Source organism: Rhamphochromis sp. 'chilingali' (assembly GCF_963969265.1).
Source record: "Rhamphochromis sp. 'chilingali' genome assembly, chromosome: 17".
NCBI classification, from domain to species: domain Eukaryota; kingdom Metazoa; phylum Chordata; class Actinopteri; order Cichliformes; family Cichlidae; genus Rhamphochromis; species Rhamphochromis sp. 'chilingali'.
In genome coordinates, this window is record NC_137944.1 from 35,870,892 (window position 1) to 35,884,270 (window position 13,379).

General features: G+C 51.7%; 1 protein-coding gene across 1 annotated transcript in view; it reads right to left on the minus strand.

Moving 5' to 3' along the window:
- Positions 1-305: 305 nt before the first annotated feature.
- LOC308385209 (semaphorin-6D-like) overlaps positions 306-13,379 on the minus strand; it is a 102,623-nt gene continuing 89,549 nt past the window's right edge. Inside the window, exons 21-23 of the mRNA XM_080864013.1 lie at positions 7,960-8,210; positions 7,441-7,572; positions 306-6,921 (exon numbers count right to left, since the gene is read on the minus strand). Of these exons, the coding sequence (XP_080720139.1) occupies positions 5,719-6,921; positions 7,441-7,572; positions 7,960-8,210 (1,586 nt within the window). The 3' untranslated portion in view covers positions 306-5,718. The remainder of the gene's footprint in view (positions 6,922-7,440; positions 7,573-7,959; positions 8,211-13,379) is intronic.

Consider the following 13,379-nt stretch of genomic DNA (forward strand, 5'->3'; position numbering starts at 1 on the left):
TTGAGTTACAGGTGTATATATGTATACACCTGTAACCACGTGACTCTCCGGGGGAGGAGAGGCCAGGTAAAAAGGGGCAGGGAGGGATGAATACTTAATTGATAATTTCAAAATAAAAGCAGGTTAAAGTGGCTCGCATGCACAGAGAGGCCTGAAGTCAGCAGCTGAAGGAAGAGGAAATCCTAGGAGCTCTCACAGCCGTCATCATGGCAGCGCTGACATCTGAACGTGTTCGTGACCTGACCCACGGGAACACGCACGTTTGATGCTCTGCAGGAACACCCGATCAGATTCTGGATCGGAAACATTGCTGTGAGCACGGATGGGATTCAGTTCGATTCCTTATCGAGGTCTCTTTGTTGTGATCAGTGTTGGTTGATTACATTCAGTACGATACATCAATTACAATATTACACAGAACACTTTATTAAAACGAATGCAGCACGCTACTTATTAGGTACAGACATCAGTCATACTACTCGTTATGTTACTTTCACGTTACTCTGTAAAATGACGTGAGAGCCAACATTTAAAAATATAAACCTGAGGCTCCAGCGCCACACCCCAGCACAGATCCCGTCCTGATGAGGACACGCCGGACCTTTGTCTTAAACCAGCACAAAGAGACTTTAAAGAGGTGGTCTGAAGTTTTACTGTAGCTCAGGTTTGCTCCTTTGATTCAAACCAGCAAAAATGAAGGCAGGAAACTGCAGTTCATCATCCTCATCATCATCCAGGTAATCCCACGATTCGACAGTGAAAAAAGAAAAGTGCTGAATGATTTGAGCTGACTGTGCTGAGAGCTGCTGAGTCCACTGCCTTTAAAATCTGCTTTTCTTTCACTGTCTTTACATTTATCAAAGCCTTCCTCTCTTTAATATTACCTCACGAAACCCAAGGTAAGAAGACCTGCTACCTTTACACCAGCAGATGGCAGCACAGCACCTCCACGACGCCTGGACCTGGAGGCAGGCTCTTACTGGAAGGATAAAGCGAAGTCATCAGAGGTGTGCAGGATGGTTTTCCTGTTCGGATCCTCAGACGGGGTTCAGACTTTCAGCTTGTCAGCGTTTATGTCCTTCGTTTTATTTAACGGTTATTTTATTGTGGTCATCGAACAGCGCGCCGTGCACCGTTTGAATTTCACAGCTGATGGTGCTGTTCGACTGACCGCAGCAGTAGGTGATCAGCAGTGATCCAGGACATCGTCACAGTGCCATTACTCCTCCAAGCACCTCTGCAAACAGCTACAACAAACCACCTGACAGCCGGTTTGAGTCCTCACGCCGTCTCAGGGTCATCGCATCGAGGATCACTGAAGCTGCATTCGGGACACGTAAAACACCCAAAACTGAAAGTAGGAAGTCCTTCATACAGTCAGATGATGTTTGTCTCCAGAGCTGTGAGAAACTCATTCATATGCTTTTAATTAATTTGGCAGAATTGAAATGAACCAGACGACACCGCAGAATATCAAGCACACCGCTCACTTAAACCATCTGCTGCTGGAGAACACTTCCTTTTCCCCAGTTTTAGGAACTTTGTCAAGGACATCTTTATCCTCGGCAGGACCAAAGATATCTCAGACTGGAGACTGAAACACTGAGAGGATAAAAGACCTCAGAACCAGAACACTGACCTGCTTTAAATATCCATGCAAAGCTTACTGTAGTCATCACAGTTCATCAACCCAACTGACTGAGAATAAAACATTAAACAGTTCAGGTCCTGCTGTGCTCTGTTCCAGGGAGCGCTGCAAGAAAAAGCCTTGGCCAGGTTGTGCACTCAGGAACAGGGCCTGTAATAACGCCTGTGGTTACTGCTCTGTAAACAAAACACACCAATGCAACAGTCTGTGTGTGGACAGTGAACCAAAGAGTTAAGTACCTATATATTTACAGCAGGACATCCTCCTCAGTGATGAAGGAACCAATAATCCTTGGTCCACTCTTGAACTTTGAACCCTAATGAAGACGATGCATTTATGGTCCCCACAAACCTCACTGGGCTGTTTGCTGTGTCCCTCAATTCAGCACATCAACCACCAGGAAGTGTTCTGACTTATAATATCTGTGTTTCAGCACAGTTTCCTGTGGGTGGACAACAAACTGGACTGGTCATGCAACACGCAGCACCGGTATAAAAAAGGCCAAAGCCGACTGTACTTCCTCAGGAGGCTGAGGTCTTTTAACATCTGCAGGAAGCTCCTGAGGATGTTTTACCAGTCGGTGGTTGCTGGAGTACTTTTCTATGCTGTGGTGTGCTGGGGGAGCAGCACAGCAAAGAAGGACTCATCCAGGCTGGAGAAACTGATCAGGAGGGCTAGCTCTGTGGTCGGCATGAAGCTGGACACTCTGGTGACAGTGGCAGAGAAAAGGACATTAAAGAAACTGATGGACATTATGAACAATGCCGGGCATCCCACCCGAGGGATTAATAAAGTTTCATCTAATCTAATCTAATCTAATCACCCATCCTTTCAGAATAAGAGTCCACACAAAGAAGAATCACTCTGCTGCCAGTACTATTCCACAGTAGCCTTTATTTACACCGTCATCCACATTGTTAATTAATAGCAGTAAGGTAAACATAATAGTGTGTGACATTATTACATTGTCATTTCAGCGTAGCCCACCGGGTGGCGCTGTGAGTCCACAGCGTCTCTGCTCCTCTCAGCACTTCAGAGGACGAGAACCACGAAACGAATAAACAAAATCATTTTCAAGGTTACAAGTGCATCTCATACAAAACCTTTATAAAATACGCCAAAGTCTTTATGCTCTGCGGCGCCCCCTAGCAGCACCCAGTGGAAACATTCATAAAGGACCTTTGAAGATTGAAGAGTTCAGCACTGCTCACAGACTCTGAGGTGGTGTTTGTGCTGTGTGAAGGTTGGAGCGGCTCGCCGCAGGTCTAAAGGAGCGTTCAGCCAATTATCTACGGCACGTTAGCAGGACCACGGATTTGTTACCAACTGAACCAGAACTCTGAGCAAAACATTAAAGCAGCATTTTCATCTGAAGGAAAATTCAAATACAAAAAGCTCGATGTGACACTTTGGTGTTTATACGCAGCCCTCCCTGTTTTCCATTAATCAGTGTTTTACCTTTTCCACCGATTGGACGAATGCGAAAGGCAAAAAAGTTGTTTTAGTTTCCGAGGCGATGCGTTCAGGCGTGTCTGTGGTTCAAACAGCCATCGCTCTGTTTAAGATATTCAGCTGACAGAGAGAGAAACAGACACAATTTGGCATCTCAATGAATTCAATTTGGCTTATTGTTTATTAATAATAATAATAATGCGTATCGACAGGTTTGCTCTGTCGGCACAGAGCCATGAGGAAGGACAGTTCTATTCTATTTTGTATTATTTCTAACAATCCAGACCTGAAAACTCTCCATGTTGGTGCGTTTAAGGACAGTCTGAGTGTTTGACTGAACCTTGTTCGTCATCTTTTTCCTGACGTGTACGTTAGCTGTCACGGCTGGATGACACCTCTCAGATATCCTCTCCAAAGCAGTGCCTGGAGAAACGCTCGGTGTCTAACGGGTCGGTGTTCACAGAGGTGCGTCTGCAGTGATGCCACAAACGCCCGAACCTTCCCGTTCGGCTCGTTTTTAAACGCCGTTTCTTTTTCTGCAGAATCCCCTGCTGAGAGCAGAGGGTGGGATTGGCAGTAAATTTAGCCTCCGAGTCCTGCGGCAGCCTCCTTCAGTGACCACAGCAGCTGTAATCTGCAGTGACTACAGTATTTCAAACTGTTTGAATCAGGCGAGATGAAAGAGGATGATGTAAGCGCCTCAAACGCTGTGGCATGAATCCCTGTACAGTGAGCAGCAACCATCGCGCTTTGGCCTCTTTTATTTAACCTCAACAAACGCATCACGCACCACGGCTGCGTGTTGCATCGTGTTGGTGCAGAGCTCGTCCTCCGCTGTGGACCGCGGGGAGAAGTCACGTCTGCATGATGCGACAGTTAGTTCGCTCAGACGACTACACGTCACAGCCGCGTGTTCTGCATTCAAGCCTACGTCTCAAACTTGTGCTGGTTAGTACGACTGCCTGATGTACCCCGGCGCTGTCCCTAAACAGCCAGGCGGGCCAGAAACCCTCAAACTATTTGGGCATAAATGAGATAAAGTAGTAGCAGCGCCACGCCAAAGCTCGAATGACTGGATTTGAAAGTTGATGCCAGCTGTTTTTGGACATGTGACGAGATTACTGGTGTTTGTATCTGAAACTCTTCGTGTTTTATGGTCTGAACGAGCAGGCGCAGAGGTCCTGAATCATCTCTTTTACATTTATTGCTTCGTTTAGCGGCGCTGCCCGTGCGGCTCACTGGTGGCGCTCTGAGTGTTTGTGCCTCAGTGTAGTTAAAAGAGCTGCAGCTTTAGGGTTTGTGACATGAAGCAGGTGTTCAGCACCCAAGTCAGAAACTGAATCCGTCTGTGGACAATGATGCTAACAGACCTGAAAGTGCATCCAGGTGCATCCACGCTGAGGCAACACGGAGAGCCGGCGTCACGTCACCCGCTGGTCTGCAGGGTCCGCTCTGCGGTCTCACCTGTGTTGCCTGAGCCCGGCGGCGGAAACAGAACCCGGCAGAGCCGCTAACAAACACCGAGGTAAAGACAAAGCAGCTGATCCACTGTTCTTCAGCTGGGAGGAAACCCTCCCACAGACCGAAGCAAAGCAGACCTTCACCCAAATTACCACCAACAGAATCCTCACGTTCCCACTGCCTGCTGGGAAATGTAGTTTTTAATGAAGGTGCAGAGTGAGACTGAAGTCCGACTGAAATGTCTCCGCCACGGCAGACAACAGGCCACGCCCCCTCTCCCAGACTCTGGGCTCTGGGCATGCCTGCACACATTTTCACATTTCAAAGGTTTAACAGGTACCTGAACGCATCACCAGCCTCGGGCGGGGTTACAGAGCATAGCTGAGGTGACGAGTCTGCCTCTGCTCCGCCCTCGTGGGCGCCGGACACCCTGGGAGGTCAGTGGGAGCATGAGTGTGGCAGTAATTTGGGTGAAACACCAATTTAAGAGCAAACTTTGTTAAAGTTTCCACAGTTTGCGCTCAGCTGGTGAAGAGAAAACACGCCCCCTTCAGACGAGTGCAGGGCCTGAAACGACCCGCGGGGGTCTGGGTGTGACGCTCAGCAGGCGTTAATGCAAGAGGGTCGTTGTAGTGATGTGGAGACGGTTATCACACCTGCTGGGCGACCTGCAGATACCAATATGGTATAAAAGACCGAGGTGGTCTGTCCTCAGAGTGCTGCTGAAAACACAAGTCTGCGCCCCCCACGGGGACGGGAGCCGCCCCTGCTGCGGGGTTCAGGTTTGCTGACGATCCTGGCGAATGAAATCCGGGCCCGACGACAGGATGTCGCATCAAAGTGCTCCGAAGAAAACTGCATTAATCTGGAATTCTGTGGCCACCTCGAGCCGCCTTTGGAATGTTTAGTAGTTCGTGCTGGTTTCGAGCCCCGCCCCTTTCAATGAGCCAGAGATGCTCGAGTGGCGACGGACGGCGTCCTCTCAGCGGCGGGGCAGCAAGCACGGCTGAGGGGTGGTAACGAGGAGCGATGGGGACAAAAAGCTCTGGGTCTCTTTTGTGTCTCCAGCCCATCGGCGCTCTCCTCTCATCCTCTCTCACCAGCCCGGCAGGCGTCTAAGGACAGCAGCAGCCATGTCGGCGCGGTGCCCGGCAGCCTCAGTAGTTGTACTTTCCCGCCTCTGCGCCCGGTGACGTGGCTGTGTTTGGCAGGAAGAGCGGTTTAGGAGGGATCTTGGGTTTGAGCGACACCGTTCTCCGGACGACGGCTGCCCGCTGGGCGTGCGGCCCCTCGCTGTAGCTGTGTTGCCGTGTGAGGCAGGCGCTGGCCACCGACGGCTGCTTGCTGTTGGCGGGGGTGGGGCCACCGCTGTTGTTGCTGCTGTTGTTAGTGTTCATCCTGGCGAGGAAGTGAGCATGCTGCGGCCCTCGCTGGTTGAAGCTGTGGTGGCGGGGCACGGCGCCACTCCCGCTGCCCATCCTGATGAGGGAGTGACGCTGAGAGTGGTGGCGCGTCACGGAGACGCCGCCGCCTCCTCCAGGTCGTTCTGGAATCACTTGCTGCTGGAGCGGAGTGGAGGACGAGGAGGAGGAGGATGAGGGGATGGAGGTGGAGGAGGTGGGGTTGTTTGAGGATGAGGAGGATGAAGATGAGGAGGAGGTGGTGTTCTGAGGAGGAGGGTCGATGCGTTTGGGGAGGCCGTCGCTCGGCAGCGCGGAGGTGCTGTGGTAGGACGCGGCTTCATTCTGTTGCTGGTGATGGTTGCTATGGTGATGGCCGTGGTTGTAGTGGTGCGTGCGCGTCTGTGCGTGGTGGTGATGGTGGCTGTGATGGTGCCCTGCGGTGGAGCCGGACGACCCGGGGAACAGCGAGGAAGAGGAGGTGGAGGTCAGGACCTTGATGCCGCCGGTTCCCGACGCGCTGACCTCGTGGATGTGTTTGAGCAGCTCGTCCAGCGCCGACACGTCCACCACCGTCTGGGGGAGGGACTGCTGGGAGTGGTGGTGATGCGGGACTCCTCCCCCTCCCACCGCCGCCGCCCGCTCATCATTGGAGATCTTTCTCTCCTCTGGGAGGTGCAGAGAGGTCGAAGAGGCGCCGACCCCCTGGGGCGTCCCATTGCTTAAACTGTTGCCATGGTGATGAGGGAAGGGAAACACCTGCTGGTTTATGGAGTTCCCGACGACGGCCATGAATCCCAGACTGGAGGTGGAGCAGCTGGGCTTGTCTCTGGCGTTGTTGCAGTTCTGGTTCTTCTCGTACTGATGGTGTCGCAGCGCCTTCATGTTCTTGATGGGAAGCTCCGGGGTGGAGTCGGGCGTGGGCAGGCCGGAGAGCTCGCCATCCCCCTGTGACAGAGACTAAACAGAGGTCAGAGGTTAGATGCGGCCGTTGCGTCAGTACGAACGTCGAGATTAAAAGTTCTACCTGAAAACCTCAGAATGAGCTTTAGCGCTCACGTCACGCTGCGTGCTGACAGGAGAGGGCGCTGTGTGCAAAGCTTTAAGCACTTATGTGTTAAACCCAGCTGAGTTACATCAGTGTCTGAGAGCCGCATGTGTGCAGCAACCTCGGTGGAAACTTTATGCAGAAGCAGACACGTCTCCGGCGAGTCGGACCGCAGCCGGAGCGTCGTGCTCCATGGGTGATGCTCCGGCTGCGGTCTGGCTCAGCGGAGATCGGCATCGTCCACAGGAAGGGAGACTGGGTGAGAAGACCGGCCTGCAGCGAAATTTCAAAATAAAAGACATGTAACATCTTTAATGTTAGCATTAAATGGCTGCGGCGTGTAAATGTGATCGATTACACATCCAAGGTGTGTGCCTGCAGTCCGCTCCATCCTCCATCGCTCACACTGACTGGACAGATTCGCTTCCTACCTGGGACAGGCTGAGCTCGGGGTCGCCCAGCGGGAGGCCCTGGTGCACGGGGCTGTGGAGGTGATGCTCGCCCCGGCCGTTGGGGATGAAGGAGCTGTACATCTTGGGGGTGGACACGTCCAGTTTGTCCTCCTGGAGGAAGAGAAGAAGAAGAAAAGCTGCGATCAGCTGTCGTTATCTTTGCCTGCCGTTTCATCTCTAAAGCACAGGATGACCCTTCAGTGGGAGGAGCCACAGAGAACAATGAGGAACTTGTATAAATATACATTTGAGCAGAGGGTCAGAGGTCAGCTCAGAGATTCAGTTTCCTGCTCAGGGACATGTGGACAGAGGATGGAGTTCCTAATGAAACGCTCGATAGTAATGAGCGAATAAAAGACTGAAGTGAGGCTTATTAAGTCTGACCCCGGGGGAGGAGGAGGGGCTGAATATTAACACGGCTGCCTCTCAGCTCGCAGACGTGTTTCAGCTGCAGGGCTCAGGTGAGCTCTGATGAATCCGTTTCCTCGTCTCGCTCACCTTGGGCTGTCCGTCCAGCAGCCCGTTGAGCTTGGCGAGGGATCGCAGTGACAGGGCGTGAGGCAGCGACGCCTCCGGGTCCTTCCCCAGCCTCCGAGCCCGGTGGGCGGCGCTGCCGCCGCAGTAGCATGACACCAGGAAACCCGACAAGATGGCGCCCAGGAAGAAGGCCACCAGCACGCAGGCGATCAGCAGCGTGTAATGCACGTTAGCACCGGCACGTTGGTCCATGTCCGGAGGGCGCCGCACGCCTGGAAGACACAGGAGAAGTCATGTTTCCACCTGAGCGCAACACCTGAAGTCTCCCTGACTTCTCCAGCACTAACAGTGTGTGTGTGTGTGTGTGTGTGTGTGTGTGTGTGTGTGTGTGTGTGTGTGTGTGTGTGCGCGTGTGTGTGTGTGTCACATGCAGCAAGTTCCTGCAGGCTGCTTTGGCTGAGTTTGATGAAGGGGAGCTTCGGGGGAGGGGGGGACAGATGGAGGAGAGGTGAGAGTAAGGTGAGGGGGGGCAGAGAGAGGGTGAGAGACAGAGACGAGGATTGAACTTAACGAGGAGGAGGAGGTTCACAGGTAAGGAAACAGGATGATGGGGGAGGAGAGGAAGAGCAGGGAAGGACGTTAGGAAGGTGAGATCTGAGGTGGGGGGGGATGAGGACGGAGATGAAAGAGAGCATCACTCAGCAGCGCCTCATCAGGTCCACACATCAGAGCCTATCAGCTACAGTGACTCATCAGTCTGTGCGCACACACACACACACACACACACACGCACACACACAGTCGTGTTTTCACGTCCTTGTGGGGACATCTCATTAACATAACCCTCCCCAGCTGTCTCCCTAACCATGAAATATGGACGCCTATCACAACATAACTGTTTCAAACTTGTGGGGACGATCACTTTGTCCCCATACGGGCTGCTGGTCCCCACAAAGATATGCAAACACGGTCGGTGCTGCACAGGTTTGTCTCACACGTGTGTTTGAAGTATGACGTGTTTCTGGTTCTGCACACATGTTTGTGATGTGTCGTGCTGTCTGCACTCATAAAATAAAGCATGTATACACGTAACTGTCACTTTTATGAACTTCCACTTCTCTCCAAAAACCCACCAGGGTCAGACAGAGTCGTATAAAGTACAGCGGCGGCTGAGGACTGGGGTAAAGTCACGCTCTTTCTGATGTTCGGGGAATGGTCCGCAGAACAAAAGGTGAGCGCCTCCATCAGTGCTGTCTCAACAGTAAAGATCCTGAGACGTTCATGTGTGGGCTGCTTCTCATCCACGGGAGTGGGCTCACTCACAATTTTGCCAAAAAACACAGCCATGAATAAAGAATGTGACCAAAACATCCTCCCACAGCACCTTCATCCAACCATCCAAGAACAGTTTGGCGAACAACACACAGCCTTTTCCAGCATCATGGAGCACAGTGGCCAATCCTCAAGAGGCAGGTGGACAAACAAAAGCCTGCTAATTGTGACAAACTCGGAGCATTGATTATGTAAGAATGGATCGCCATCAGTCAGGGTCTGGCCCAGACGTTGACTGACAGAGGTCTGGAAACAGAAGGGCCAACGCTGCAAATACTGACTCTTTGCGCGATGTAATTGTCAATAAAAGCCTTTGAAGCTTATGAAGCGCTGGTTTCATACTTTAATACATCACAGAAACATCAGACACAACGATGTGGAAACACTGAGGCAGCAAACTTTGTGGAAACGGATATTTGTGTCATTCCTGTCAGCATGCACTCATGAAACTGCAGTAACCACACTCACCAGCAGAGGCCACCGTTCCACAAGCATGACCTGCTGGGTAATCGTAATGAATTAAAACGACTGCAACTCACCTTTGACCTGTGACACGTTCATGACCTGGTGTCAGTGTGGAGAGAGCTGCTGTGCACCTGCTCCTGGTAATCTGATTACTGCCTTTGAACGTATCTACAGACAACTCAATCGGCCTGCACCGATCACAGGGAAAGCTCAATCCACGAGTCTGAAGGTCAAAGGTCAAGCTTCATCACGATGGTGGAGCGGTCTGTGTGAGATCAGGCTGGAAGCAGCGTCAGCGCGAAAAACAGGGGCAATGAAATATCAGAGGAAGGGCACAAACCCTCTAAATCATTCCGTTTTATTGGAGCGACATCTTGTGGCAGTCAGAGGAAGTGAGGTCATGTCAGACCTGATTCTTCCTGTTTTAAGTGACAGCGTTTTCTGCAGCAGTGTGCCTGATTAAACGCTTCCACAGATGAAAGCTGTGACTTTTGTTTGCCTCGGCCTGCGTTTCCTCCCGATCGAGCAGCGTGCTCCTGCTTCACATTCAGAGCGCCGCGCGCCGCAGACCGGCTGACTGACAGGTTGATTTATCTCGCGGACGCTCTCGGTGCTCGCTCCGAACGCCTTCAGCTGCTGACTGGTGGCAGGAAAGGTCTCCGAGGCTCAGGGATGATTTTACATGCTTCCACTTCAGCCTTTATTTGTTCTGCTGAAGCGAACGAAGCCGTCCTGTTTACGCGCTGATGGATCGTTTCAATAAAGCAGATGTTAGAGGGCGAATGGAAACCTGGCGGTAAACCTCTCTTTGTAGCAGGATCAGGAGGGAACGTTTTATTTCAAGGACGTATCAGGAGCGTTTAGGGGGAAACCCTCCGGAGTGCTGATGGAGTTTGACATGTGAGGAGCGGCTGAGGTTGAGCCGGATGGCTGTTTCTCTCAGCGATGTTTGGCCATGTAAACGTCTGACACACCAAAAACAGTCACCTGACCAAGCATCTGAAAAATGATCCCGTTCACCTGTCGCAGCCCGCCGTGTGCAGTCAACGGGTCAGCTGCAGAGCGCCCTCTAGTGGACACTTGTAGCATTCTCTACCTCACTTTATGTTCATGCATCAGCTGTTATCAATGCTAACGCTGTGATATCGTCAAACAGCTGATATCTGTGGGTCTGCGTCACCCCTGTAATCCAGCACAGGTGTTATGATACTGAGCTGTTCACCTGGCCGTCGGCAGGTAAGCGTCCGACAGCAGCTGCAGTAAAAACGCATTTACGCTGGAACTAGCATGCAAGCTAGCTTGTTTCTGGGTCCCACCCATAGACTCCCACCTTAGCGCCTCATTACCAGGAGGTGAGGGTTTTCAGTGACGCCTGCTGCAGCTCGATGCATCACATTTAAGCGGCGTGCTGCTTTTCGGCGCCGCTCGCTCCCTCTTATTATTTCATAGCTCGTCTCAGTCGCTCAGAAGGAGCTGCTCATCCCCGAAAACCCGATCAAAGGGCCAAATATACCCCCAGAAACAAAAAGCTAATTTCACGCCCTGCACTGCTGGTCGTCAGGGGGGAGGGGTTTATTCCCATTCCCTGCTGGCGCAGGACTCGAACTGGCAACCATCTCTAACCTCAAAGCCAGCATCGCCCCGGGGCCTCCGAAGCTTCACTTTGATACGAGACACCGCGGAACAAATTTGTCTTTTATGCAAAATACTGTTGAAATAGAGCGAACAGTCATTACACGTCCAGCCAGGATTAACACACACACACACACACACACACACACACACACACACACACACACACACACACTCCCCTGTGTCTAACAGCCACGATTTCATGTTCGTTATTTGCACTCTTTCATCTCCGTCCTTCGCTCTGACAGATATAAATAGGATGATGGAGACGCACAGAGAAAAATATTATGCTAATTACAGCCCGACACAGAAGTGTTTCATTCTCTGCCCTCGCTCTTTGTTTCTGTCTCTCTCTGCTCCGTCACTTTCAAAGTTCCTCCCTCTCTGCTGTCAGCCTGGATTGGAAAAACAACTTTGTGGCATGGCGGGTGAAATCTTCTGGGTGCAGTCTTCTCGCTTCTTCTGTCACTGTTTGCTCTTTTCTTTCACTCTGAAACTTCAGCTTTTCCCTCTCTGTGTCCTTTTATCTGTCTGCCTCATACGGCTTTATGCCTCCCTCCATCTCTCTCCATCTCTCTCCTCATACTCCTCTGCTCGCTCCTGTCTCCTCTTTGCAGCTCAGATCAATACACGAGCTCTTCCTGTCCCATAAAATCAAGTGAAATCAATCAAACAAATGAGCCACTCTAAGCAGATTCAGCACGAAGCCATCGCACCCATGATTAAAAACACTTCTGTAAGGAAGAAGATTAACTGCACGACTGACGGCACGGCGACACGCAGACGGATGTGTGACCTGAGTGTGAGGACGTCAGAGCCAGGGGTGCATCGCTGTGGCGTACCGGCCGCCAAGAGAGGAAGTCTGGCTTTAGGGACGCGCAACACTGACACGCAGCGGCACCTCCACGTCTGAAACATCTGCACTGCAGCTGTCTCACCCCAGAGGGGGAGGTCCTAAGAGTCAGTGACCCACTCTGTCATCATGTGACTCAGTGAGGTCACACGGGCTGAAGACTGAGTTACAGGTGGATGTAAGGTGGTGTCAGAGGATGTAGCTGTAGCTTATGTGTTAAATGCTTTTGGATTTCACCAAAACACCCTTTTTCCTGCCTGTGTTTTCAGTCTGCGTGTGTGTGGGTGTGCACGGCGTGGTGACGTAGGCGTGTGCATGTGTGATCACAGCTCCTCCCAGCATGACCCTGAAAGTTTCCTGAGGCCATAAGTCCGAATATGACCGAACTGCTGCGTTTTGGCCCGTGTGATATCAGACTCGCTGGGTGTGAGTCACGTAGAGGGCCGAGTTCGCCAACTGAAGCTTTTCATGAGTTTTAGCTCAAGGATACAGCTGTAACGCTAGCATGCTAAGTTAGCCTGGTTGCTAGCGGCATGTTTTAGCTAACATGCACTGTGTTGATTTATGACTATGCGGTGACAAAGACGGCAGATAAATGTCGTTTTAGACCTCTGAGAAAACAGCCGAGCCTCTGCTACTCTGATGGCTGACTGTGCTTCAGTGCAGACGCCTCGCACATCTGTCGCTCCTCCTCAGAAGGCGTGAGCGGCGGCTCTGAGGCCGAGGCGGACGAGCCAAACGCGGGAGTCAAGCTCCAGAAACTTCTGCCCTATTAGCATGCTCTCTCTCTGCCTCTGCTGCTCTCTCGCCCACTCATTCTCCATTGGTATTCACACTGAGCCAGACACCAGTGACAGAGGCTGAGGAGGAGGAGGGAGCAGCGAGGAGGGCGATGAAGGAGAGACAGAGCGAGCAATGACAGACATGGATTAAAGGGGGGAGAGAGAGAGAGTGCAGATGAAGGAGGAAAGAGGAGACAGGAAGAGAGGAGAGAGGAGACAGGAAGAGAGGAGACAGGAAGAGAGGAGAGAGGAGACAGGAAGAGAGGAGACAGGAAGAGAGGAGAGACCTTGTCAAGTTTGAATTTTTTGCTTTGCCATTGAAACACACACAATCCTGCTGACTGTAAAGGTCAGATAATTCACACCTGACACACTCC